The following is a 22,584-nucleotide window of genomic DNA, read 5'->3' as shown; positions in this document are numbered from 1 at the left end:
GATTTTATCGCATATAAAAATAATGCTAAATAAAAATTAGTTAGAACGCATAACTAAGCATCTACATCATAAATAATTAATAAATTTTGTTATATAGTATAAAAAAAATTTTATGTAAGAAAAAAAAATCTGCCGGGTGTAGGGCTGGAACTCACGATCTTTGGATCAGAAGTCCGAAGCTCTAGCCTCTGAGCCACAACTCTTCTTACAATTTGATGCACAATTGCACCTAATAATCATCGCTAATAATTAGAATTATGTAATCAAATAATGTTTAAATGTAATTCGGTTTGGAGAGAATAAAAAAAGTAATAAATGTATGCTCTTTACTAATTAAAGTCCATAATTATTAATAATGCAACATTCTGAGCACGCGGCACGCGTGCTGTCGCTGTGCAGTCTCTGTGCCGTCGCGTACAGACGCCCTAGGTCGAGACAGCAACTGGACGGCACAGTGACAGCACGACGTGCGGCACGTCAAGAGCATGCTCTGCAAAAAAACGCCCGCCAGATGTCCCCGCTTGATAGCACAGAGACGGCACACGGACAGCACGCCGTGCGGCACAACAAGTCTCGGTGGAGACAGCACGTGCTGTTATCTGGGTCTAATCTTTACTTTTACGCCTATTTTTTACCACAGATTTTTAGAATCCACGACAATCAACAATGTATGTGCACCTGCACAAATTTGAGGTTACAATGAAGGATGAAAAGTCTCCATCTCCATATGTGCAGTGTATATACATATAAGTATAACATAGTACGTAATGCCGATGCGTATATCACTATTCACTGTATACAAGGTAAGTTCCTTCTGCTTTGCTTTGGCTTAATTTTGGTGGCAGACTGACTTCGAAATCTCGAACTCGAACCACTGTTATCTTAATATTCAATTCTTTATCAATGTATTCGATTATGTTTAATGTAAGTATTGTTATTCAAGTGATTAAATTAGGAACTTGGAACGAGCTGTCCTCTGTTGAAACATTCATCTTGTATCATGCGCCGAACACCGCACTCTACTCACTATCAGCGACGAACGAGTGCGGAGCGAAGTGCGACGGCCAACGACTTACCGTGACGACGACAACTCCCGCGCGCGCAGCGCGGCGTCAATAAAACGACTATAACAAGGAACAGACTCACAAGTGAAATCGCGATTCGCGCGAGTGGCAAATGCTTTGAACAGCTGATCGGGAAATGGAAGGTCATAGAACGTCGCTGCAAAAGATCGAGTGACGAAAAATCAGTAAGTACTTTTCTTGGAACTCCCGGAGGAGAAGTACCGCCCGTGCCCGAGTCGAGTGTTCCCGCGTAGAGCGGAGGCTGGGCCTGTTTTTGCGCGCTTGATGCTCGACCAGTGGATCCAGTGCATCTACAGTAGCTCGATTCCATTGTAACAGATGTTTTTCGTGAGAAATGTCACAAATTGATATCAAGGAGCTTTTCGACGAGAGCAGGTGAGTCGTGACGTCAAGAAGTTGATTAAAACATGCCACTCGCTCCTGGCAAATTTCCGAATTTCACGATGTGACGCACTTGGCCCGCGGCTGAGGTGTTGTCTACCTACTTACTTACTTACAACGGGGCCGCTTCATTGTTTATGCGACACGACGCGCGCCATGTTTTCCTCTGCTCTTATTTTTACACAAAATACCGCAATAATACGAAAAATGTTGTCAGTCCCGTACATGCTCAACAATAAATGCAGATGGCAGTTTTGTGTAATCTTTTTTTAATGCTCTTTCAGGTTCCCCAGTGGCTGGAAACTGTTATCGATATTGATTTACATACCTGTTGGATTGGTTCTTGTGCTTCTCAGGCTGCTTGTCTGTCTGCAGCTGTGGATATTTGCCTCAATCCTACCTGATAGTCAGACTCTGCGCTTATTTCTTAATCGTGGTCTTGCCTTTGCTTTTGGTATAATTGTCAAAGTTAGTCCTGATGGAGAGAAGCGAGATGAACAAGCTAGAATTGTTATTGCCAACAATATCTCGGCACTGGATGATTTTATTCTATCTGCAGCAGCAAAGACAGTGACACCAAGTCTCTCAAATTTACCAGATTCATTGAACAATGCTTTTGGTCTGAAGAAAATGAACATGAGTAGCACTGATGCTTTGGTTGCTGAAATTAAACGTTTTCTTCCTACTTCAAAAACAAGCATTGCTTTGCAACCTGAGTTCAGTGCAACTAACAGTCGCAAGGCATTGTTAAAATTCAACACATGGCCTTTTAATATAGAACAAGCAGTTCAGCCTGTTGTTCTTCGAGCTTGGAGATCAGAATTTGTTGACATACGACTTACTTCCATAGCCTCAACTTGGTGGACAGACGTGATGTGGTTTATGATTGTTCCTTACACTATTTTTACTGTGAAATTTCTTAAAGTAAAGAGGAATGCAGATCCAAACGTTCTAGTAAGAGATGTTGAAAAAGAAATTGCTCAAGAATTGAAAATTGAAACAAGTGTACACACAGTTTCAGATAAAACTGAGTATGAGAAACGCTATATAATGGAAAAGGTTCACAACCGAACTCCTCAGAATCCAAATGTGTCAGGTTCACCAGTTGTTGCCAGCGTTGAAATGCAAAGGATGACGCGTCAAGTTAGTGAAGTTCTTCCATTGGTTCCACACAATGTAATTCTTAGAGATCTTTGTGAGTATCAAAAAATATATTTAAATTTTTTAGATAAAAATAAAATATGTGAAATCATTTTTATGTTAGTAACTTTAATTTTTTTTATATTCAGTAAAAACCAGAAATGTCGATGTTACAATTACAAACATTCTTGATGGCATTGTTACTTATACACCAGAGCCATCTCCTACCACATCAACACCAAGCAGTTCAAAAAGCAAGTCTTCTGTGTCTGCACCCAAGACAATTAATGCTAGTACTACAGCATTAACGTTTCAAGAAAGAAAAGCAAAAATGATTGCTGAAGCAAGGGCTAGGTATATAGAAAAACATGGATTGAAAGACTGTTGACGCTGTTGCTACTGCGCCATAATTAAGAACAAGTGTAATATAAGAGTTTTTTGCTGTAATGTATTTACTATTACATCTCACGAATACAATATTCTTATTTGTAATCCAAACATTTCTTGAATTGCACAAGAACTTTTTACTTGTATTTTTTGCCCTATTAGTCTATGGAAGACTGTACATGGAAGACTATTCTGATCGAACATTACGGTATTTTAATATTACTTCAGTATGAATTATCTTTCAAAACTAATCAATAAACTTACATTTTTAATAAAAGAAAGGGAATGCGAAACATATTTTACTCATAGAATATCCCTTAATTGACTGGTACATAATTTGGAATAAATATTAATTTCTGAAATTAATCTTTTTATGATGAGCATGTTTATTGTAAACCATCAATTGAAGAAATCTATAGAAATGCATAAATCCTTCCATTCTGCATAAATCCATGCAAAATAAAGCAGTTTAAGGTGAAATTTCTAAATCAAGTTATTAAATTATTCTTATAAAAAAAAATAGATTTTTACAGATTCCACATTCCTTTATATAAAAGAAAATATTTGTATCATTAGCAAAATATAATTAAAATGGCACTGTTACTATTAAGTGTAATAATACTTACTAAAAACAACTTTTTAAAGCACAACAGTTGCACAGATAGTGTATTAATAATACAATTATTTTAACCAATTGTAATGATTTCAAAATTTCATAAGCTTAATATATAGTAAATTTTATTGTATGATCATTGCCTTGCAAAATATGACATAGTTTTAACACAGACGACAATCATTACATTATATTGTACAACAAAATGGAACATAAATTGATTCATAATTTTTGAGTAACTTCACATGTAAGGTTATTTAAAAATTATCAATCATTTCTATATTTCTATATTTTTTAAGATATGTGTTCAAGACTAACCTGCATATTACATATCGCTTATTTTAAACTTCACGTTTTTTACTTGCAGCTTTTGAGCTAATTTAAGATAAAATCTGAGGTATGTTGTTAATCCTTGTACAAAGAAAAATGTATTAATATTCAACCTTCATTTTTTTATATATAAACGTTCTATGTGTAAATTTAATAACTTAAGAATAGAAAGATTTTGAGAAAATAAAAAGTTATCCAATTATTTTTATGTTTATCCTATGTTAAAATATAAATAACACCCATTTACATACTATATATGCAAATAATATAGAATACTTTTAGAAAATATTGACATTTATATTTTGATTACCTACTAACACATCCCAAACATTTCAATCATGGGATAATCACAATAGTGTATTTTACAAAATGCATGCATATGTTGCTCACAAATTTAGTATTTCATTCATCAATGTTGAACATTTCCAATGCAAACATACTTAATATCAACATACTCATCAATGCCATGGCTAGAACCTTCCCTTCCAATTCCAGACTCTTTAATGCCTCCAAAAGCTGCTTCTGTGCATGAAATTAATCCCTCATTTACGCCAATCATTCCTACCTGTAAATTTCTTGCTACCCTGTAGATTTGTGAGATATCTCCAGAGTAAAAATATCCAGCTAAACCTACTGGAGTTTCATTCGCCCTTTGTAATACTTCTTCCTCATCATCAAATTTATGTATTACAGCAACAGGCCCAAATATTTCTTTACCATATATTTCCATATCTCTTGTGACATCAGTTATTACTGTTGGAGCATAAAAGAGAGAACCAATATCTGGCAAAGGTTTGCCTCCACAATGAATAGTGGCTCCTTTTGTCTTAGCATCGTTCACAAGATTGCTAACTATTTTTAACTGACTCTCTTTAATCAAAGGTCCATGAGTATTTCCTTTTTTACTTCCGTCACCCATTTTTATTTCACTTTCTATTCTAGTCAAAAATTTACAAACAAATTCGTCATACACTTTAGAGTGTATAAAGAATCTGTTTGCTGAAATGCATGTCTGCCCTGAATTTCTAAATTTACTTGCCATTGCTCCGGTGACCGCTAAGTTAACATCAGCTGTATCGAATACAATGTATGGAGCATTGCCACCTAATTCTAGACTCAAGCGTTTCATTGTGGAAGCACACTGTTGGTATAAGATTTTTCCTACAGCTGTAGAACCTGTGAAGGACAATGCTCGAACTTTTGGATTATGACAAAGTTCCTGACCAACAGCCACTGAATTTTCTAGACTCGTTGTTAGGATATTCATTACGCCAGCAGGAAATCCAGCTTCTTCAGCCAAATGTGCAAGGGCTAAAGCAGTAAGTGGAGTGTCTTCTGAAGGCTTGATCACACATGTACAACCAGCTGCTATAGCTGCTCCAGCCTTTCTTGTAATCATGGCATGTGGAAAATTCCATGGAGTTATAAAAGCAGCAACTCCAACAGGTCGCTTAATTAAAAACAATTCTCTATTTTTGAATGGTGATTGTAAGACCTCACCATTTATCCGTCTAGCTTCTTCAGAAAACCACTCGACAAAAGAATTGCCATATCTAACTTCTGCTCTAGATTCCTCCAATGATTTTCCATTCTCTTTGGTCATGATTTCTGCCAATTCTTCTGAGTGTTTTACCAATAAATTATACCAAGCTCTTAACATTTCACTGCGTTCTTTAGCTAGAGTTTTTTGAAAGGTTTCAAATGATTTGGCAGCTGCATCAATGGCTAGTCGAGTATCTGTTACATTCATGTCTGGGACACAATCAATTGTTGAACAATCCGCTGGGTTCATGACTGGGAATGTTTTGCCACTGGTGGCACCCACCCATTTTCCATTGACGTATGCCAAGTTTTTATTAGTACTCATGGATTGATTCAAAAGTTTGGAAGACTTAGTTATTGTCCCCTGAATTGTGCAGAGACGAGAAAACATTTTGTTAAGTTCTGCTTCTGAAATATAAGGGTTACAATGTTATTTTTAATCATAGATTATAGTTACATGATACAAAGTATTGATTTTCTCCTTCAAGTTCATAATAAAATTATAAAATCAAAAGAAGGACATACCTATATATAATATATACTAAGTACTATATTTTTAAAGCCAACTTTAAACAATGAATTGTAATTTTTTAATAAAATAAATCTTACTGATAAAATTATCAATATGTTCGACTGTTAAACATGATTATTTGTAGAGAAACACAGAACAAAAATCGCTATAATTCAAAGTAAGCGGAGTGGACTGTAAAGATTTCTTTCAATTGCCGCGCAGACTGCGCTAATCCTAACAAGTAACAACTCTGATGTCAATTACCAATGTCATATCAATATAAGAATTACCTACCTTTGGTCGACCCTGTTTTAAAAATTCCCGACGTATCAAAAATTCTTCCTCACAGCTTGAACGTTTATTTTAGAATAAGACTGATTGCACCCCAGGTAATCTTTATGAGGATCGCTTTATCAATTCTTGACGATTTTAATGGGTCGCTTGAAGATTGTCGGTCAACAAAATAAGCAGACGACTTTATCGTTTCTTATCGTCGTATATTGATGTATGTATGTATACATTTGTAGCATTTTATAGTATATCTATAGTTATGAATTTTAATACTCTCTAATGCCGCTAGAGCACAAAAGCTAACCTACTCTGTATTTTTCCAATATTAGCGCGAGGGAGTGCGCGACTGCGAAGCGTCACGCTTTTGTCGAGATGCCAAATGCCAGCATCAAAATAATAAGTATACAGATAAAAGTAAACAACAAATAAGAAATCCGAAGCTTGTCAAGCAGTATGAGTGGGAACGCAAAGAGAACCATTTATGTTGGTCTGTGATATTTTAATGTCATATATTTTACTCATTGCCGTAGTAATTCTCTGTTTATGTATTAAGTATAGTGTCCAATCTCTTAGTCTACTTATGTTGTATTAATATTTATATAAAATAAGAATAGCTAGGAGTTTCTAATTTTCTTTAATAACACAATATGCGCTTTTTTTACTTATGAAAATTGAATGATTAAACATCCAAAATTAAGTTTTTATGACATAATTTTATAACCTGTTCAATTTTTTATAATAAGCTTTTGGAAAATATTTTTATTGGTAAAAATTCTTCAGCTCAAGTTGATATTTTAAATGTATTTTATAATTATCTTATGTATCAGAGATTACTTAATCATTTGTTAAATCTTCTTATTTTTATATTTTGAATGATACAGGCATTATATAACTTATTAAAATAATCATATTACGATATTTAATAAACCAGAACAAGTAAAATAAATGAAAAATAATCTTTGCAACACCAAAGTACCACATTCCCTCCTGGTGCCCAAAAAGGAATGTTGAGCTTTTGGCCCATTATCGCAAAAAATAGTATAAGGCTAGAAAGAAAAAATGGCAAGCCCACAGCATGCATGTGTTTGCGGCTTGAGTGTTAATTTTGCATAATATAATATTAAGATATGGTATGAAATAATGTTAATAAATCTTAAACATTTATAGGGGGGTTGGCTGAAGAAGTAGATGAAAAAATATTAAATGCAGCTTTTATTCCATTTGGAGAGATAGTTGATGTTCAAATTCCACTAGACTATGAATCTGAAAAACATAGAGGATTTGCTTTCATTGAATTTGAAGCTGCAGAAGATGCTGCTTCTGCTATTGACAACATGGTAAGCTTGATAAAAATAGATCTTACGACATTTGCAAGGTCTCACCTCTGATAAGTATCTTGTTATGTCAAAAAAATAAACATACTCTTATTTACATTTTACAGAATGATTCTGAATTGTTTGGACGTACAATCAGAGTAAATATAGCAAAACCTCAAAAAATTAAAGAAGGTTCTTCTAAACCTGTTTGGGCTGATGATGTATGGCTACAAGAACATGCAGGGGAAACTCTAAATACAGGTGATGAAACATCGGCTTCAAAAGATGATGATCCAAATAAAAAAGGAAAACAAAATCCTCAAGTTTACTTTGACATTAGTGTTGGAAAACAAGAACTGGGAAGGATAATTATGATGTTAAGAGCAGATATTGTTCCTAAAACAGCAGAAAACTTTCGTTGTCTTTGTACTCATGAAAAAGGCTATGGATATCAAGGCAGCACATTTCATAGGATTATTCCGGAATTCGTATCCTTTATTAAACTTAAATAATTATTATATATACTTTGAAAATTGTTTGAATCTTTATAGAACTATTTTATCTTCAAGTATGTAGTCCTTATAAATATATAGATGTGTCAAGGAGGAGATTTTACAAATCATAATGGTACTGGAGGTAAATCAATATATGGGAATAAATTTGAAGATGAAAACTTTGAACTGAAACATACAGGACCTGGAACTTTATCAATGGCAAATTCAGGCCCTAATACCAATGGTTCACAATTCTTTATGTGTACTGCACGCACAGACTGGCTTGATGGAAAACATGTTGTATTTGGCCATGTTTTAAGTGGTTTAGATGTTTTAAAAAAAATCGAAAAATATGGTACAAAAAGTGGAACTCCTACACAAAAAGTTGTAATAGCTTCTTGTGGAGAATTAACATAGCATTGAATTTAACAAAAATATTTTAAGTTCTTTATTTGTACAAATAAAATATTTTTTCCAAAATATTTGTGGAACCTAATAATCATTTACAACTATCCTAAACCATTTCTTTACCAAAAATATGTACATGTGCAAAATAAAAAAAATTATCTTATTATTATCTTTATAGTCGTAATCAAAATAGCCTACTTCAATGCTAAGTCCATAGCTATAAAAGTTTTAAGGCTTTATGCTGCATTTTGATCACGACCTAAATCTTCTAGAGTCTTGATCTCATACCCCCGCCAGCTACAATTGTTTCTCCGGTTATATATGAAGCATCATCACTTGCTAAAAATGCTGCAACTGCTGCAACTTCATCAGGTTCACCTAAACGTTGCATTGGAATAACCGAAAGTGTTGCTTCATTAGCTTCCTCTGACTCATACAACTGGAAAAAGATAGTTGTTTTAATAATGATATTGTAATAAATTAAAAATTAATCACTCATCAATTTAGTTATGCATACTGCTTTTGCAAATTTAGTTTTGATAACACCAGGAGCAATAGCGTTCACTCTAATGCCCTCACTAGCTAATTCTTCAGCAACAGTTTTATTTAATGACAACAAAGTGGTCTTTGTGATAGAATATACTCCAAGTAGCTGCAAAAATATGAAGTGTATATATTATTTCAATCAAACATTATTATAGAAATATTGTGGTACAATTATTAAATTTCTTACACTAAATGGTTGATAGCCGGAAATTGATGACATTATTACAATTGAAGGTGATTTACTTTTCCTCAGATATGGTAGGGATTCTTTCATTAACAAAAAAGTACTTTTAACATTTATTTCAAATATCTTGTCCCAAACAGATTCACTGCATTCCATTACTGAACCTACTGCTGGATTTACTGCAGCATTTGGTATGAGTATATCCAAGCCTCCGTATTTCGAGATTGTCTATGAAAAGTAGCTTAAGTAATTTCATTTGTTAATCGCAGTAAGTATATTTTTAAATAATGAATTTATAGAACAGTGTGGCTAAAATCCGCTGTTAAGTCATGCCTATCTGTGACTAAAGTAGTCCTTTTTTGCACCGTGTTTATCACACTCGCTACGCTCGTGCGCTAACCACACGGTGCAAATAATGACTACTTTAGTCACGAATAGGCGAGACTTGCGGATTTTAGCAGTCTGTGCTATAAAATTTTATATGATACTCGTTGACTTAAATGGTTCAGTTTTACACGGCGCTTAGCGCCCTCGCTACGCTCGGGTGCTAACTGCGCCGTGTAAAAAAGAACCATTTAAGTCACACGGATCGTAATGTACTATTATTTTTCACCTCATTTAAAAGTTTGTGTCTATCTTCTTCTTTTCCAACATGACAAATAACCCCAGAGACTTCCAGGCCTTCAGCTTTGAGTTGTGCGAGTGCACTATTTACATTTGCTTCTCTTCTACTACTTATTACCACTTTTGCTCCTTCTTGAGCTAGACGTCGAGCTACAGAAAATCCAATTCTAAAAACAAAAAAAAACAATGAAACATAGGGGAAATACAAAAAATTTTGCGAATGATGTTGCACTTTTTAGTACTTTAGCAGTATGAAATATGCACACAGGAGTATGTTATAAAAATATAAGCATAACTTTTTGTTTTACAAACATCTTTTGTAATAAATCTTACCCTTGAGTAGAAGCTGTCACAATAGCAACTTTTCCTTCTAATCTACGGCATTTAATAATCGATTTTGAGGCACTGACCAAACCTCGCACGACTTGATCCATTGCGACGCGTAACATCATTCAGTTCAAAGTCCAATCCAGTGTCCAACTTTCAAGAGTTCCGCAAGATACAGGCAGAAATCATCAGATTCATAAATGCAGAGAAATCTCAGAAATCTGAAAGCGAAAAGGCCTGCCACCTTTACAAAGCGTCGCTACCCCAGTTTATTACTAGTTTATTCTTTATTACGCAATAATTTATCGTTTGAAATTATAAGATATTGATATTGATATATTTATTGTATAGACTTGACAAAGGATCGGAAATAAGTTTAAAGCGAATTGCTCAACAATTTATATTGTTATTTACAAAAGTATTATTTATTATGAAAACCTTTTTTATTTAAATTTCTATAATAGCATATTACGCATCTACGGAGGTAAAAACAAGTACTATCCTTGATGACAGTAAAATCAAAATAAATATATGTAATTTAATAATAATGTATAAGGTTGTTAAAGCTCTTAAACTTTATAATAAACTTTTTTCATTGCGGCTGGGAATACAATAAATTTACAAATACTATTATGAGCTAAGGTATCCATATTTCTTTTTATTTAATAACATAACTATTCATAATTACATTTTTAAAACGTTTCATCATCAATTTTATTAAAAAGAAATAAAATAATTCAATTATTCTTTCTTTTCCGCCTGTAGTCGAGTCCATTTTCATAATTGGCGCGCGATGTGACAGTCATGACTGTCACGGGTCGCGTTCCGTCTATCGTCCACCACAAAACATGTGATCGACAAAGATCCACACCGACAAGTCATGTATTTCCATAACCACAAAGTTATATTCCACATATAAGATAGAGGATACGGCCCCTGCGATTTGTATAAATGTGGGACAATGTACGTACCTATACAAGTTCTGCTATGCTGTATGTTCTACTAGATGCTGATGCTGTGTATACTGTATACTAACCTAAAAAAACAAACGTCACATTTCCGACTTCCGATGTCTGTGTCAGTAAAGCTTAATAATTATTTAGTAAAAGAATAAAATAATTATAAAGCTGTTTTAAAACTTTATTGTTTCGTGTATTATTTTTTCGTTTAGGAAATCAAGTTAGAGGAAATGTATCAAGATTCACCATATTCTGCAGCTTGTGGCCAAGAAGATTACGAAATGGATGAAGAAAACGAGGATTATTTAGACGACGAGCGGGATCTTGACGATCAAGATGAAACTGACGAAGGTACACATTTGCTATTTACACTAAAATATCTATATAAGAAGGTATATTTTTACTTATCAAAATGTGCTTACTTTTTTCAGATACTGAAGAAGCTAGTGAAACAGATATGGGCAAATCTGAGGAGTATACTGAAATCAAGGAGCAGTTAGTGATTATTTTTTAATATTACATCTGTGTCTAATCAATTAATTACGCATTCACGAATTAAATATTTTCAGAATTTACCAAGACAAATTAGCTAGCTTGAAAAAGCAACTACAACAATTAAAAGATGGCTCACATGTTGAATACAATCGAAAAGTTAAACGACTAGAAGCACAATACAAAGAAAGACTACGTTTGAATATAATTTATAGAGATTATTTAACTGAATGCGTAGAAAGAGAATACATTTTAGATAAAAAGGCGGCTGTGAAAGAGTTTGAAGAAAAAAAAAGTGATTTAAAAGAAAATCTTGTTGCAGATATGGAAGAGAAACGTAAACTAATTGAATCAGATAGATATTCTATGGAACTAACAGGGGATTCAACAGAGGTTTCTGATATGTTTTTATACTTATTTTTAATACAACTATATATTGTTTAAATTATCCATAAAATATTTTAAAGAATAAATTCTTAAGTTTAAAATAAAAAATTTCGTGTTATTCTTAGGTAAAACCTGTTATGACCAGAAAACTTCGACGTCGGCCAAATGATCCTGTACCTGAAAAAGTGGAGAAACGAAGAAAACCACCTCCAGCCCAATTGAATTATCTACTAGATGAGAAAGAAATAGAAAATGATTTGAAAGCTATTAGTCGCGGGAAAGTTCTAACTACAGTTCGTAAACCAGGTAATTTGTATTTAATTATTTTGAAATATGAAAACATTTCCATTATTACTAAAAGACCTTTTTAATCATTAGTTGTTATGCAGCAATACAATGCTACAGTTAGTATAACAAGTCAACACATTCCAGTAGCAACTGATACATCTTTAGTAGAAACAAGAATTGAGGATGGCAAGTTATTATATGAAAGAAGATGGTAATAATTCATTTGTTTTACAATAATCAGATACACAAAGTACATACTAAACAAAAAAATTTCAAAATGATATTCTAGGTTTCATCGCGGACAACCAGTTTATGTGGAAGGAAAAGATATGCCACGATTTTCGGCAAATATATCAGCTATTGGAACCGAAGCAGTAAATTTTGTTATTTTTTATTCCTATTAATAAATATATCAATAAATTGAATGTATTTATAATGTTTCAGGTTTGGGTGAAAAAAGTCTCAGATGGTAGTAAAGTGAGAATATATATCTCCCAGTTATGCAGAGGAAAAATTTCAATTAAACGCAGAGCATCTTAGTTATAAACTTATAAATTTTGTATTATATAAAAAAAGCATTTTTTTTTAGATCGTACGCACAAATATGATTTATTACTTATATTATGTTTCAGTATGAATATTTGATTAAATTTTTAACTGATTACCAATAATTAAATTTAAAATTAAACAATTTTGAGTAAATTTTCTACAAAAATAACGTCAAAAGTCTTGTGTTAATTATATTTACAAAAATCCTATAATAATCCTCGAATAATCCTTTTAATTTTCGCTGTGTCTATCCACAAAATCACGTAAATCCATGCAGATCCACGTTAAAAATTTACTTCATTGATGACTTTTCCACTTGGATTTACGTGGATGATATATATACACATACACACGTCCATTTCTAAAAGGAAGATTGCGATAGTATCGAATTTTTGAAGCTCTTACAGAGCCAATTCAGACCGTTATCAAAAAATTTCATTGGTGGGTACAGCGGAAACAGGGAGTAACTTCAGAGAGTTCAACAACAACAAAATCAACGCGCGCTAAGGGCTATCACACGTAAGAAGGAACAGCGACTGACAGTCAATCAAAAGTAATCTTTAAAACGGACTCATATTCCTTTATGTTCTCTCTCCACCACCTCAATTAGCAACAAGTCCGTTTAACGCTTACTTCTGATTGGCTGTCAGCTGCTATTCCTCGCTATTCCTTTTTAGGGAGATTCCACATGATTGTACTTCCATACCCCTTACCCTGTAGCCGTACCGCGTCCGACTTTGTCATCGAGTTTTCATCTACATGATTCTGTGGTCATTGGAGAATTCGATCTGTGAACGTGAGAAGCGCATCTATGTAATGTTTGTATTCATATTCCTTGCTCCAGTTCCTTTTGTCGACATCGTTCGTCGTCGTTTCCGTTTTTCTATTTTGCTGTTGAGCAACTATATGTTTTTAGAAATTTGCTTTTTAACTACGCCAAAGTCATTTCAAACGACGACGAACGATGTCGACAAAACGAACTGGAGCAAGGAATATGAATACAAACATTACATAGATGCGCTTCTCACGTTCACAGATCGAATTCTCCAATGACCACAGAATCATGTAATCATGTGGAATCTCCCTTACGTGTATTACCCCTATGCCAACTTTTGGTATTTTAAATTTTGTTCAAAAAGTTTGGTCAGTAAGGTTGGGTAAAATAATATATTCAGATTAGCTAGGTTATGTTCCATGCGTTATTTTGTTTACGTTCGTTCATCATATCAAGGAGACGTTGTTAATTATAGGTTATAAAGAATTAAACAATATTGTAATTGCTAGACTATATTATAGAAAAATGTTTGAAACTGATGAATGGGAGATTGATGAGGTATATTTTTAACTGTTGCATATCGTTATGTTGCGAAATCATTGACATTAACCTCGATATCATTTTTTTAGGATTATTTGAAGGATTTCAATGCCGACGAAGTTATTAAGGAGTTTGATAATGAAGGAAAAAATGAAACAGATAAATTAGGTAGCGTAAGCAAAACAAAATCTACAAATACTTCAAGATTTGAGTTTAATTGTAGCACTTCAGAGAATGCGCCTAAAAAAGAAAAGGATAAATTTGTGGATACAGTTTCTAGAAAAAATGCTATCTTAGATATATTTAAGAATGCAGATAATTTAAATGCAAGCACATCTTCAAATAGTTTGGTTATGCATAATACTAGTCAACCAACAATTCCTGCAATGAATACAGTAAACATTTTTAGAAAAAATTTAGTTTTGGATGTTTTTCAAGAAAATAAATGTAGTGTGCCTAAAAGAAATTGTACAAAAGTCGCAGATCTTAAGTCTGTGCTAAGGATTCCAGAAGAAACATTAGAAATTAACAATGAAAATAAGTTAAAGCGTAAAAAAAATGTAGCATTCTCAGAATCTGTCAATGGTAATAATTCTGCTAAAAAGAAATGTGCTTCAACATTAAATGTATTATCTAATACAACAAGGGAATCTAGTTCAATACAAAATTTATTACCATCAAGAACTATAGAAACAACTTTAAACAGTAAAAATCATCTAAACGATACTCGGAAAGAAATAATGGTTGGTTTACTTAAATCTCCAGTTCAAAAAATTTCAAAAATAACACGAATTAGTGCGCCGCACGCAGTTACAAGACAATTTCCAGGACCTGCAGGACTTCTGCCTGATGATGTTAATGAATCTGAAATAATTGATTTAGAATCTGTAGATGTAAACAAAAATAATAGAACTAACAAGTATACAGATATTTGTTCTCAAAACACCAAAAATTTATTTACTACTGGAGCATGGCAATTGATGACAGATGACTTACCAGCTGAGTTTGAACTCTATGATATTGCAAGTGTGAAGGAAAATGCTGTAGAATATAGTAAGGCTTATAAAAAAATTCCATATCTTGCTGGTATAATCCAATACATAGATTATAAACCGAATGATCCACAAGTTGTACTTAAAGATCTAACAGGCAAGATTGATGCTCGTATTCATCACAGTATTTGCAAGTTATATCCCAATGCTTTAGGCACACAGATTGTTATACTTGTAAAAGATGTTGGACTCATTGTGACTAGTAAAAAATATGTATGTTTAATCATTTCACTCAAAAATTTGGTAAGCTTGTACTCTGATGATGCACGGTTAGTTGAAACACCTCATTTGGAAAAATTGCTTGATAATAATTTCAATTGTAACTTAAATCAATCTCAAATAAGTGTACTTGATGAAGATTATGAACATACAAAAAAACAAAATACAGAAATGTTAGAGAACAAACAGCTTTTATCAAAAGATAATTCAAGTACTGCAAAGAATAAAGAATCTATGCTTATAAAATTATGCATTGAGAAATCTAATGATAAACAACAAACAAAGGATGTTAATCAGTTAGATGGTCTGCAAGATTTTGATTTTGATGAAAATGATTCTTGGCTAGGTGTTAATTTTGATGATTTAAATTCTTTTAAATGTAATCAATTTCCATCATCAACTCCTATGGATACGAATGAGAGGAATGATTTAGTTAATGAATCAACAAGTGCTGCCAAAATTAGCGATGATTTTACAAGGTCTAGAATATTATGTGAGGCATCAGATGAAAGAAAAGAATTTTGTCTACCTGCAAAGAAAAATAATGACGCACCAAATATTTCAAAAAACTTGATTCCAGCTACACATTTTGAAAAGGACACTAAATTATTTGGTGATGATTCAGATGATTCAGATGATGAAGTGCTATCTCAACTAGATGTGGATGCTATTGCAGCAAGTTACAATGGATAGAACCTAAACAAGTTTTCAGTTAAAAAGTGTGTGTACTATTGTTGCTAGTTATACAAATAGCAGTATTATTAGCCAATACTTTTGTACTATAAAGCAAAAGCGTTTTATTTATTTATAATTTATGTATGAGTGAAAAAACGGAGATGATGACAAACTTTGTACTGGTACAAAGTATTATGAAACTATTTATTATATAATTTATTGATTTCCAACTATTTTTTAAATAATATAATTAATATTTATGGAATGTTAATCTTTAAAAATTCTACAGTTCAATTTGATTATAAAGGAAGTTTATGGATGATGAATAACTTTCAAAGTTTCACAATTGTCTAATTTAGATTGTGATTAGTTTGATGAGATGTTGGTGCATTTTGTAATAATATTTAGCATTTAAGAATTTCATACTTTATGTACAGGGATTAGTAATAAGTAATATCAAACTAGCGTTTATAGTTATGAATAAGCTTGACATTAAAAGTTAAAACACTTCACAATACGTCGTGGATTATAATTCTACAAATAATACTAAATTCTTCTATTAGTATTATAATTCCATTATTAGGTCTGCGTTATGTATGAAGTTTCTTATTTAATGATTCATTATATACCATTGAACAAGAACTAATAGATGAAAATATTAATGAATGCAACTTTTATTTAATTACAATTATAACTATAAACATTTAATTAAATATTATAAAAATCTACTTTGAATTAACAAAATTAAATTGATAATTAAAATCATCATGTATGAGTTTTACTTTTTTAAAAAAATGATATACTTAACAATAAATTGTCTTCAAAGATATATTAGGTGATCAAGGATTTGAATCATTTTTATGAATGCATTCATGACAGTAAGTATTAAAATACCCGAGGATTTGTTATATCAAGGTTGATCTAATGGGCAGAAGAGATTATGATAATGATGATTTGATAAAACACAGCTAGATCACAGGGTAGATCAAGGTTGTCCTAATGCAAGTTCTCGCTTGTTTTAAAGAGTATACATCGTGTCTCGTTTTTTCTTTGCATATATTATAAAATATTTGAATTTTTATATTGACGTAATCAGAAAATCAGAAAAATACATAACTTGATTATTTTGTTTGCGTATAGAATATAAATAGTAGTTCTTTGCGTATAGAATATAAATAGGCACCTTATAAGTATAAATTAATTATTCTTTTATCTAATATACTTGCGGATTTTAGTAAATAAAAAATTGCATGATAATTGGCGTTATTCCAATTTGATCGAGTTTATTTGAGCATAACGCGCGGGTACGAACATGAGCTTTGTAAGTGCGCGCGCGCGTTTGCAGGATAATTACGATAATGTATCTATACTCTCTACAGATATGCCATTATTAAATAAAAAGAATTGGATGAAAATCCTACAAGATCAAGAAAAAGAAATGCTAGTTACATTGTTCAATTATAATAGAACATATTGAGCAACATATATTGGGAGAAAAAAGTTATTTGTAGCTAAGGAAATGCGGAGAATATATAAAAGCTCATTTTCCATATGAGTATGTATAGTATACATATAGTCGTTCTTAATTTTTTCCAAAAATTGTTTTAAAAGCAATATATTTACTAGAATGAAATTTTCGGCCGAGTATCGCATATATAAATATTTTTTGAGAACAATTCTTTACACGCAGCGTATTCATATAATAATATCATGATTATTAGTAATATCATCACAATTAAAAATATACATAAAGAATAAATAGTTAAAAGACACACACACACGCTCAAAAAGTTATAAACAGGCGTCAAAAAATTCTTGAAAAACGCTCAGAATGTCCGTAAATTTTGAAATTGTATTGCGGTTCACAAAAATAAAAAATGTTTATCAATCGTTTATAAATCGTTGTAAGAAACTTTTTGACAATGCTATTGTCAAAAGCATGAAGCTCTGAATAGTGGGCGATCAAAATACATTATACGGACACGCATTAAACGTGTTTTCGACCGTTTTTCAACGTGTTTTTAACTTTTAGAAAAATACATTTATTCGTTTCTTTAAACACATTTTTTTAACGTCATTTAACAGTTTTGTGCTATCAGGGATATTATACGCATATATGTAAAACCAGTTTAACACGCTCAATTCATTTATTTTTCAGTATATTTTTTAAAATTTTTTTCATAGTTTATTATGCCCAATAATCATGCAACAATTATAATTTATTTTTGCAATAACAATAATAATGTTGTGATATAAATCTGACTCCATCAAAGTTCATAAACTTTGTCAACGACACTACCTTACTTTACTTCCTTTATTATTACCTCGACCTATATAACAATTTTTGACTGCGAAGTCTTATTTATTTTGAAAGCACACCTGAAAAAGAGATATAGATCATTATAAATAAAGCAATTTTGTTGGTCAAGGTGTCAATCGAAGAGATATATAATTGTCAAAGTATTACATTACAATGTTTTCGTATCATTATGTATACAATAATATTTTCTTAACACGTGCATGATCAAAAAGACCCGTTTCCATGCATCTACAGTGAATGGCAAACTGTTCATTTCGAGCGTGCGGGAGGGAATGGCTATTCCCTCCCGCTACTCAAAAACATTCAAATTTTTGAAAAATTTTGAAAATTTTTGAAAGGGAGTGGCGCAACTTATTTACTTACCATTCACTCTATATGCATGAAAACGGGTCTTTACAGGCACTTGTCGAAAAAAGTACAGTGTGTAACAAGGGGGGGAGGGCAATTTCTACGGTAATAGCTCGTTTCCCCCCCCCCCCCCTAGTTGAACAATATACTATTATTTTAGTCGATATACCACAACAGAATCATAATAATACATATTGCTCCTATATGCATATGTGCAAATCCCGAAAGAACCGGACACTTTTGGGGGTCTGAGTGAACGAAATTGAGATTTGAGGGCACACCTCCCAGACCAACTTTTTAGGGCTCTTTAGGCCACGCAGAACCCGAAAAACCTTGGGTTTCCGCGATTACGAATAATATTTATTTTTTTGCCGGGCACTTTACATTCTCTTATGGGAATTTAACATGGGAAAAATAAACGAAAATTAGCCATGGTTCAACTTTACCCACTCAGTGTCTGAAGGCGCAATCCAAAAATGTGTATTACTAGTATGGAAGTATTAGAGGAGAGCTTCAATTTGAGGGCTGGTGAGTTAAAAATAATTGCCTAGGAAAAAAGTAGTCTTGGCTTGAAAATTGCGAAAAATCATGAAAACTTGGATTTTTTACGAAAATCAGCGATTTTTCCCATTTTTAAAATCCTTATAACTTTTGATCCGAGCGGTCCATTTTAACCATCCGGCCCTCAAATTAAAGCTCTTTTTTTCTAATTTCGCTTTTAAAAATCAGATTTTACAAATATTTTACTTGTTTCATCAGCTATGTATATGACACGAAAAAGATAAAAAACAGCTATAATTGATGGGCATATATATAACTGATCAAACAACTAAAAGGTTGATCTAAAATTTTAAAACAAAAGAAGAAGTAACGAGCTTTAATTTGAGCCCCGGATGGTTGAAATTGACGGCTGGGATCAAAAGTTATAAGGATTTTAAAAATGGGAAAAATCGCTGATTTTCGTAAAAAATCCAAGTTTTCATGATTTTTCGCAATTTTCAAGCCAAGACTACTTTTTCCCTAGGCAATTATTTTTAACTCACCAGCCCTCAAATTGAAGCTCTCCTCTAATACTTCCATACTAGTAATACACATTTTTGGATTGCGCCTTCAGACACTGAGTGGGTAAAGTTGAACCATGGCTAATTTTCGTTTATTTTTCCCATGTTAAATTCCCATAAAGTGCCCGGCAAAAAAATAAGTATTATTCGTAATCGCGGGAACCCAAGGTTTTTCGTGTTCTGGGTAGCCTATTAGGAACCCAAAAAAGTTGGTCTGGGAGGTGTACGTGCCCTCAAATCTCAATTTCATTCGCTCAGACCCCCAAAAGTGTCCGGTTTTTTCTGGATTTGCACATATACACTGAAGATGGATATTTCGCGAACCGACGACGGATAGTAGGCTTAAACGCGGTAGGTATACATTGAAAAAAAACACAGCCATTTTAATTGAACTCGCACCAGTAATCCGTCATTGTACGAAGACTCGCCAACATTACCGTAGAGTTCAGCAGTTTTTAAGAATCAGTTCGGCCGTTTTTGCTGGTCTCCCGCGTAAGCGACCAATTTTACGAGTCGCGACTCGCAAAAACTACCAGTGGCACACGGTTGTTCTTACTGAACAGTCGTTACGGTGGCAGAACGGTTAAAACTATACCGGACTTTACAGCAGAAACGACTGTGTTTTTTTTTCAGTGTATTATGGAATGAAACCTATCTAAATATATATGTATATATAGCATGAACTTATAATTATGTTCATCGGTTTGTAATATCTTTATAATGTGATGATGAAAATTATATACGAAACACTTTTGTAATTCTTAAAAATATAACCGGTAACGGTTATACGTACGCGGAGTGAACTGATTTGACACAAACTATAATATGTATAATGATCTTTTTTTCACTTTATGAATATAGCATATCAACCTCGAGCTTTTTTATTAAACGCATATATATATATATATATATATATATATTGAATTTTCTAAATCTTAAACTACCGGTACTATATATATATATATATATATATATATATATATATATATATATATATATATATACATATATATATATATATACATATATATATATATATATATATATATATATATATATATATATATATATATATATATATATATATATATATATATATATATATATATATATATATATATAATATATATATATATATATATATATATATATATATATATATATATATATATATATATATGCTCATTAGCTTTAATATGTGATTGTGTGCGACCGATGAAGTAAACACCGACTATGTAATATATTCGCATTTTTTTATAATAGGTATATATAGACAATATCTTTTTATATTTTGCCTTACTACTTATTTATATTTCTTGTATAGAGCGTTTACAGTTTTTTACGAATAACTTCGGATTCGACGGATGAATAAGCATTTAGTAACACCTAAAAAAATTGTTTCCTGGATAAGCATTCGCTTATATCAGTACACAATCTTCTATTTGAACGAAGTATACTGTACATTTTAATTGCTGTTACGGTACGGCAATCTCAAGTTTTACGATGTAACATAAAAAATTACAGCGTTTTACTTGGAAATAACGTTTTTGTATACAATTTTAGCTTCACACACAAATATATGTATCCATATAGACATTTTTAAGTAATTCAAATTTTTTCGTATATTACATACTAACTAATATTTTTGTATAATCATATAAAGCATGTGTGAAAAGTCTTAATTCTATGCCAATTATAAGTAGATATGTGACATCAGTGCATCTGGATTATTTCATACTTGTATATGACAGAAAAAAGAACACGCATATATGCATAGGAAGAAAAAGGAGAAACGACAACGACGCCGCAGTTTAAGTCTCGATCGGGTTACAGCGTTCCTTGCTGATGATGCGTCTATATGCGGAATTCTACGGGAAAAATGCCATTTTCTATTTGGAGAAACCGGAAAAATAATGTTGGGACACGCTCCCGCAACTTTTTTTTCTTATTGTACATGTTTAGAACTATGCAAAATCACGTTCCAACATCGAAAAAGTGCCTTGTGACACTGTTTTCTAGGCCCTTCAAATTCCGCGAAAAATAGTCATTGTTCAAGAGCATGTACCGAATGCATAAAGGCACAAACAGAAAATTACGGTAGGAACAGAGTGCGGCAAAAGAGCTTGAATTAAAAAAAATGCGTTAAAAATGCTTGATTTGTTCAAAAGTTATACGCGTAATTAAAAATGCGGAAAAATCATGAAAAAAGATACTCTGTTCCTACCGTAATACATTTTATGTTTATACCTTTATCCTTTAGGTAAATGCCGTTGAACAATGGCTATTTTTCGACGAATTTGAGGGGCCTAGAAAACAGTGTCACAAGGCACGTTTTCGATGTTGGCACGTGGTTTTGCATGGTTCTAAACATGTAAAATAAGAAAAAAAATGTTGCGGGAGCGTGCCCCAATATTTGTTTTCTTCGGTTTCTCCAACCAGAAAATGGTATTTTCCCGCAGAATTTCCCATACACAGCATCGCCGGCAACGGAAGATAATATGTATAGTTATCATTAAAAAAAAAAAAAATTATTCGAGAAACACTTATAACTTTGCGAAACATATGCAGATATTCGTTCATGCTTACCAAGGCTTCAACGACTGAAAACTTGCAAAAATACGGCGCATTGTTTTATCAGCAAGTAGCAGTTAAGAAGAAGCGTATATACGCGTGTAAGTCCTTAAAAGTGGGGGAGTTTCGAAATGACGGTCAAACTACACCGCAGTTACTTTAAAATGTC

At 32.4% G+C, this 22,584-nt stretch overlaps 6 protein-coding genes and 1 long non-coding RNA gene across 13 annotated transcripts; 4 read left to right on the top strand and 3 right to left on the bottom strand.

The window, feature by feature from the left end:
• Window positions 1-514: 514 nt before the first annotated feature.
• On the top strand, window positions 515-3,359 carry LOC100117916 (ancient ubiquitous protein 1). Its single transcript, XM_001601982.6, has 4 exons — window positions 515-803; window positions 944-1,460; window positions 1,751-2,661; window positions 2,756-3,359. The coding sequence occupies exons 2-4, from the start codon at window positions 1,420-1,422 to the stop codon at window positions 2,992-2,994; spliced, it is 1,191 nt and encodes a 396-aa protein (XP_001602032.1). The 5' UTR covers window positions 515-803; window positions 944-1,419; the 3' UTR covers window positions 2,995-3,359.
• On the bottom strand, window positions 3,035-6,503 carry LOC100117954 (succinate-semialdehyde dehydrogenase, mitochondrial). Of its 2 annotated transcripts, none has more exons than XM_003426049.4 (2): window positions 6,284-6,503; window positions 3,035-5,886 (listed from the first exon to the last, which is right to left on the bottom strand). In XM_003426049.4, exon 2 carries the CDS (start codon window positions 5,867-5,869, stop codon window positions 4,346-4,348), a length of 1,524 nt encoding a protein of 507 aa, XP_003426097.1. In that variant the 5' UTR covers window positions 5,870-5,886; window positions 6,284-6,503; the 3' UTR covers window positions 3,035-4,345. The 2 variants fall into 2 exon arrangements, with proteins under 2 accessions (XP_003426097.1, XP_031788898.1); XM_031933038.2 differs by lacking the exon at window positions 6,284-6,503 and adding an exon at window positions 6,004-6,235.
• LOC100117988 (peptidyl-prolyl cis-trans isomerase) lies at window positions 6,293-8,572 on the top strand. Of its 2 annotated transcripts, XM_031933041.2 has the most exons (5): window positions 6,293-6,498; window positions 6,610-6,767; window positions 7,448-7,617; window positions 7,722-8,084; window positions 8,190-8,572. In XM_031933041.2, the coding sequence occupies exons 2-5, from the start codon at window positions 6,734-6,736 to the stop codon at window positions 8,505-8,507; spliced, it is 885 nt and encodes a 294-aa protein (XP_031788901.1). In that variant the 5' UTR covers window positions 6,293-6,498; window positions 6,610-6,733; the 3' UTR covers window positions 8,508-8,572. The 2 variants fall into 2 exon arrangements, with proteins under 2 accessions (XP_031788901.1, XP_032458043.1); XM_032602152.1 differs by lacking the exon at window positions 6,293-6,498 and having other exon boundaries at window positions 6,723-6,832.
• Window positions 8,436-13,194, bottom strand: LOC116417899 (dehydrogenase/reductase SDR family member 4). 2 transcript variants are annotated; one of them, XM_032602153.1, is made up of 9 exons: window positions 13,054-13,173; window positions 11,561-11,617; window positions 11,385-11,480; window positions 11,151-11,215; window positions 10,186-10,400; window positions 9,842-10,019; window positions 9,232-9,456; window positions 9,016-9,150; window positions 8,436-8,937 (listed from the first exon to the last, which is right to left on the bottom strand). In XM_032602153.1, exons 5-9 carry the CDS (start codon window positions 10,302-10,304, stop codon window positions 8,767-8,769), a joined length of 828 nt encoding a protein of 275 aa, XP_032458044.1. In that variant the 5' UTR covers window positions 10,305-10,400; window positions 11,151-11,215; window positions 11,385-11,480; window positions 11,561-11,617; window positions 13,054-13,173; the 3' UTR covers window positions 8,436-8,766. The 2 variants fall into 2 exon arrangements, with proteins under 2 accessions (XP_032458044.1, XP_031788902.1); XM_031933042.2 differs by lacking the exons at window positions 11,151-11,215; window positions 11,385-11,480; window positions 11,561-11,617 and having other exon boundaries at window positions 13,054-13,194.
• Window positions 10,950-13,031, top strand: LOC100114252 (sin3 histone deacetylase corepressor complex component SDS3). 2 transcript variants are annotated; one of them, XM_031933039.2, is made up of 8 exons: window positions 10,950-11,142; window positions 11,351-11,489; window positions 11,570-11,633; window positions 11,708-12,023; window positions 12,143-12,323; window positions 12,396-12,516; window positions 12,595-12,679; window positions 12,750-13,031. In XM_031933039.2, the coding sequence occupies exons 1-8, from the start codon at window positions 11,131-11,133 to the stop codon at window positions 12,843-12,845; spliced, it is 1,014 nt and encodes a 337-aa protein (XP_031788899.1). In that variant the 5' UTR covers window positions 10,950-11,130; the 3' UTR covers window positions 12,846-13,031. The 2 variants fall into 2 exon arrangements, with proteins under 2 accessions (XP_031788899.1, XP_031788900.1); XM_031933040.2 differs by having other exon boundaries at window positions 10,995-11,256.
• Window positions 13,195-13,565: 371 nt separating the features above from the next.
• Window positions 13,566-16,878, top strand: LOC107981445. 3 transcript variants are annotated; one of them, XM_031933032.1, is made up of 3 exons: window positions 13,566-13,919; window positions 14,035-14,187; window positions 14,259-16,878. In XM_031933032.1, the coding sequence occupies exons 2-3, from the start codon at window positions 14,155-14,157 to the stop codon at window positions 16,131-16,133; spliced, it is 1,908 nt and encodes a 635-aa protein (XP_031788892.1). In that variant the 5' UTR covers window positions 13,566-13,919; window positions 14,035-14,154; the 3' UTR covers window positions 16,134-16,878. The 3 variants fall into 3 exon arrangements, with proteins under 3 accessions (XP_031788892.1, XP_031788891.1, XP_031788893.1); XM_031933031.1 differs by having other exon boundaries at window positions 14,030-14,187; XM_031933033.1 differs by having other exon boundaries at window positions 13,566-14,006; window positions 14,105-14,187.
• A 299-nt stretch (window positions 16,879-17,177) lies between these two features.
• LOC116417900 lies at window positions 17,178-22,560 on the bottom strand. The gene is made up of 2 exons (XR_004228113.1): window positions 22,431-22,560; window positions 17,178-18,494 (listed from the first exon to the last, which is right to left on the bottom strand). It is a non-coding gene; the product is annotated as an uncharacterized LOC116417900 (long non-coding RNA).
• Window positions 22,561-22,584: the final 24 nt, after the last annotated feature.

This window comes from Nasonia vitripennis (assembly GCF_009193385.2).
Source record: "Nasonia vitripennis strain AsymCx chromosome 5 unlocalized genomic scaffold, Nvit_psr_1.1 chr5_random0004, whole genome shotgun sequence".
NCBI classification, from domain to species: Eukaryota; Metazoa; Arthropoda; class Insecta; order Hymenoptera; family Pteromalidae; genus Nasonia; species Nasonia vitripennis.
Note: the sequence above shows the minus strand (reverse complement) of the source record. Positions and strands in the feature narration are given on the sequence as shown.

Bases quoted from the DNA above. Each gene is read 5' to 3' on its own strand.
- LOC100117916 (XM_001601982.6), top strand. From the start codon at position 1,420: ATGTCACAAATTGATATCAAGGAGCTTTTCGACGAGAGCAG. The intron at 1,461-1,750 runs GTGAGTCGTGAC...ATGCTCTTTCAG, and splicing joins GAGCTTTTCGACGAGAGCAG to GTTCCCCAGTGGCTGGAAAC. The intron at 2,662-2,755 runs GTGAGTATCAAA...TTTTATATTCAG, and splicing joins TGTAATTCTTAGAGATCTTT to TAAAAACCAGAAATGTCGAT.
- LOC100117954 (XM_003426049.4), bottom strand. From the start codon at position 5,869: ATGTTTTCTCGTCTCTGCACAATTCAGGGGACAATAACTAAGTCTTCC.
- LOC100117988 (XM_031933041.2), top strand. From the start codon at position 6,734: ATGAGTGGGAACGCAAAGAGAACCATTTATGTTG. The intron at 6,768-7,447 runs GTCTGTGATATT...AAACATTTATAG, and splicing joins AAAGAGAACCATTTATGTTG to GGGGGTTGGCTGAAGAAGTA. The intron at 7,618-7,721 runs GTAAGCTTGATA...TACATTTTACAG, and splicing joins CTTCTGCTATTGACAACATG to AATGATTCTGAATTGTTTGG.
- LOC116417899 (XM_031933042.2), bottom strand. From the start codon at position 10,304: ATGATGTTACGCGTCGCAATGGATCAAGTCGTGCGAGGTTTGGTCAGT. The intron at 10,020-10,185 runs GTAAGATTTATT...TTTTGTTTTTAG, and splicing joins GTGACAGCTTCTACTCAAGG to AATTGGATTTTCTGTAGCTC. The intron at 9,457-9,841 runs GTGAAAAATAAT...TACTTTTCATAG, and splicing joins GACACAAACTTTTAAATGAG to ACAATCTCGAAATACGGAGG.
- LOC100114252 (XM_031933039.2), top strand. The intron at 12,024-12,142 runs GTTTCTGATATG...TGTTATTCTTAG, and splicing joins TAACAGGGGATTCAACAGAG to GTAAAACCTGTTATGACCAG. The intron at 12,517-12,594 runs GTAATAATTCAT...ATGATATTCTAG, and splicing joins TTATTATATGAAAGAAGATG to GTTTCATCGCGGACAACCAG.
- LOC107981445 (XM_031933032.1), top strand. From the start codon at position 14,155: ATGTTTGAAACTGATGAATGGGAGATTGATGAG. The intron at 14,188-14,258 runs GTATATTTTTAA...TCATTTTTTTAG, and splicing joins ATGAATGGGAGATTGATGAG to GATTATTTGAAGGATTTCAA.